This window comes from Pseudophryne corroboree, chromosome 2, assembly GCF_028390025.1.
Source record: "Pseudophryne corroboree isolate aPseCor3 chromosome 2, aPseCor3.hap2, whole genome shotgun sequence".
NCBI classification, from domain to species: Eukaryota; Metazoa; Chordata; class Amphibia; order Anura; family Myobatrachidae; genus Pseudophryne; species Pseudophryne corroboree.
Genome location: NC_086445.1, coordinates 1,040,575,658 through 1,040,577,396, shown reverse-complemented (window position 1 = coordinate 1,040,577,396; position 1,739 = coordinate 1,040,575,658). Strand labels below are relative to the sequence as shown.

Here is a 1,739-nt window from a genome sequence, read left to right as displayed (position 1 = left end):
CTCCCTCACACGTCTCCTTTTTGTTCTGATGCTGAGGTATGAGGCATGGCCTTGTCTAGCCAGTGCCTGGGTGCTATGATTCAGGTTCCATTTCTTCATAATTCATCCAACACTTCTGACTGGGACATTCCAGAACTTGTTATTGGGTGTTATTTAGTAGTCTTTTTCCATCTTGTGCATGTTTATTACTTTATTTTTCATTTCCTCCTCTCTATTTACTGCAGGTGACGTGTTACATGTTTCTCTGTAGAATGATACATATCATTTGCTATAAGAGGCACTTGTAGGTTATTTTTGGAGGCATAAAGATTGAGGGTGACTGACCGGATACCACATACCGTGTGACGCTTCCTATGTAATCCAGTGACTCCAGATATCACAGCAATATACAATAGGCTGCCTGTGTACTGGGGGCAGGATGGCGGCTGCCAGCGCTCAGAGGACCAGCCTGTTCCTGCTGCTGCTTGTAGGTATGAACTAGAGGATTCTGTAGTGCAAATGGCTATTTATCTGTCTGTCTGTTATTACTACTATTGTAAGTTGTTGTTGTTATTATTATTATTATTATAGCCACTGTGTATATCAGTGACGTGCGGTGAGGTCAGAGGCTGGGGAGGCACAAATGGTGGTGACTCTCAGTGCCGGGAGCCTGTCTCACCCCTACACAATGTAACTCTTATGTCCCTGCACTCGGGGGCGTAGGGAGGGCGGTTCTGGTGGAGCGCATGCTCCAGGCGCCGGAAACTTGAGAGAGCGCCTGGCAGCATGAAGCCTTCTCTCCTCATGCCCTGCACACAGTGCGCCGCGGACCTAAAAGGGGGAGGGGCTATATGGGAAAATGGGTGGGGCTACATGGGACCAGACTGCAGCCTTCAGCACAGGAGGATGACAAATTTCCTGCCAGATTTCCTTAAGAAAGTGGATGGAAATTGAGTGAGTGAGTGAAACGTGTGTGTATACAGTATCTGTGCACTGTATATGTATGTGTGACTGTGTATTTGTGTAATGTATGTACAGTATGTATGTGTGTGTATGTATGACTGCGGCATAATGTGTGTAAGCGACACTGATACAGAGGACGTTGAATGTGTAAGTGTCACTGGTACAGGGGGCGTTACGTGTAAGCGTCACTGGTACAGGGGGCGTTATGTGTAAGTGTCACTGCTGCAGGGGGCGTTACGTGTAAGCGTCACTGGTACAGGGGGCGTTATGTGTAAGTGTCACTGGTACAGGGGGCGTTACGTGTAAGCGTCACTGGTACAGGGGGCGTTATGTGTAAGTGTCACTGCTGCAGGGGGCGTTACATGTAAGCATCACTGGTCCAGGGGGCGTTACGTGTAAGCGGCAGTGGTACAGAGGGTGTTACGTGTCTAAGCGTCACTGGTCCAGGGGGCGTTGCGTGTGTAAGCATCACTGCTACAGGGGGCATTATGTGTAAGCACCACTGCTACAGAGGGCATTACGTGTGTAAGCGTCACTGCTACAGGGGGGCATTACGCACGTAAGCGTCACTGCTACAGGGGGCGTTATGCACGTAAGCATCACTGCTACAGAGGGCGTTACGTGTGTAAGCGTCACTGCTACAGGGGGCATTGTGTGAGTGCTTTTCTTTTCCCCCCTGTGGAGGCTATTGTGTTTTTTTTCCCCGTTGGGTTCAATGCTTTTTTCCCCTGTCAGGAAATATGTGTTTGTGTGTATACGGGGGGATGGGGGGGGGGGGGGGCCTTGCTCCGGGAGCC

At 49.8% G+C, this 1,739-nt stretch overlaps 1 protein-coding gene across 2 annotated transcripts in view; it reads left to right on the top strand.

The window, feature by feature from the left end:
* Positions 1-227: 227 nt before the first annotated feature.
* The window catches only part of LOC135050363 (uncharacterized), a 172,711-nt gene continuing 171,199 nt past the window's right edge, over positions 228-1,739 (top strand). For both annotated transcript variants that reach the window (XM_063956825.1, XM_063956824.1), the window contains exon 1: positions 228-470. In XM_063956825.1, the coding sequence (XP_063812895.1) occupies positions 419-470 (52 nt within the window). In that variant the 5' untranslated portion in view covers positions 228-418. The remainder of the gene's footprint in view (positions 471-1,739) is intronic.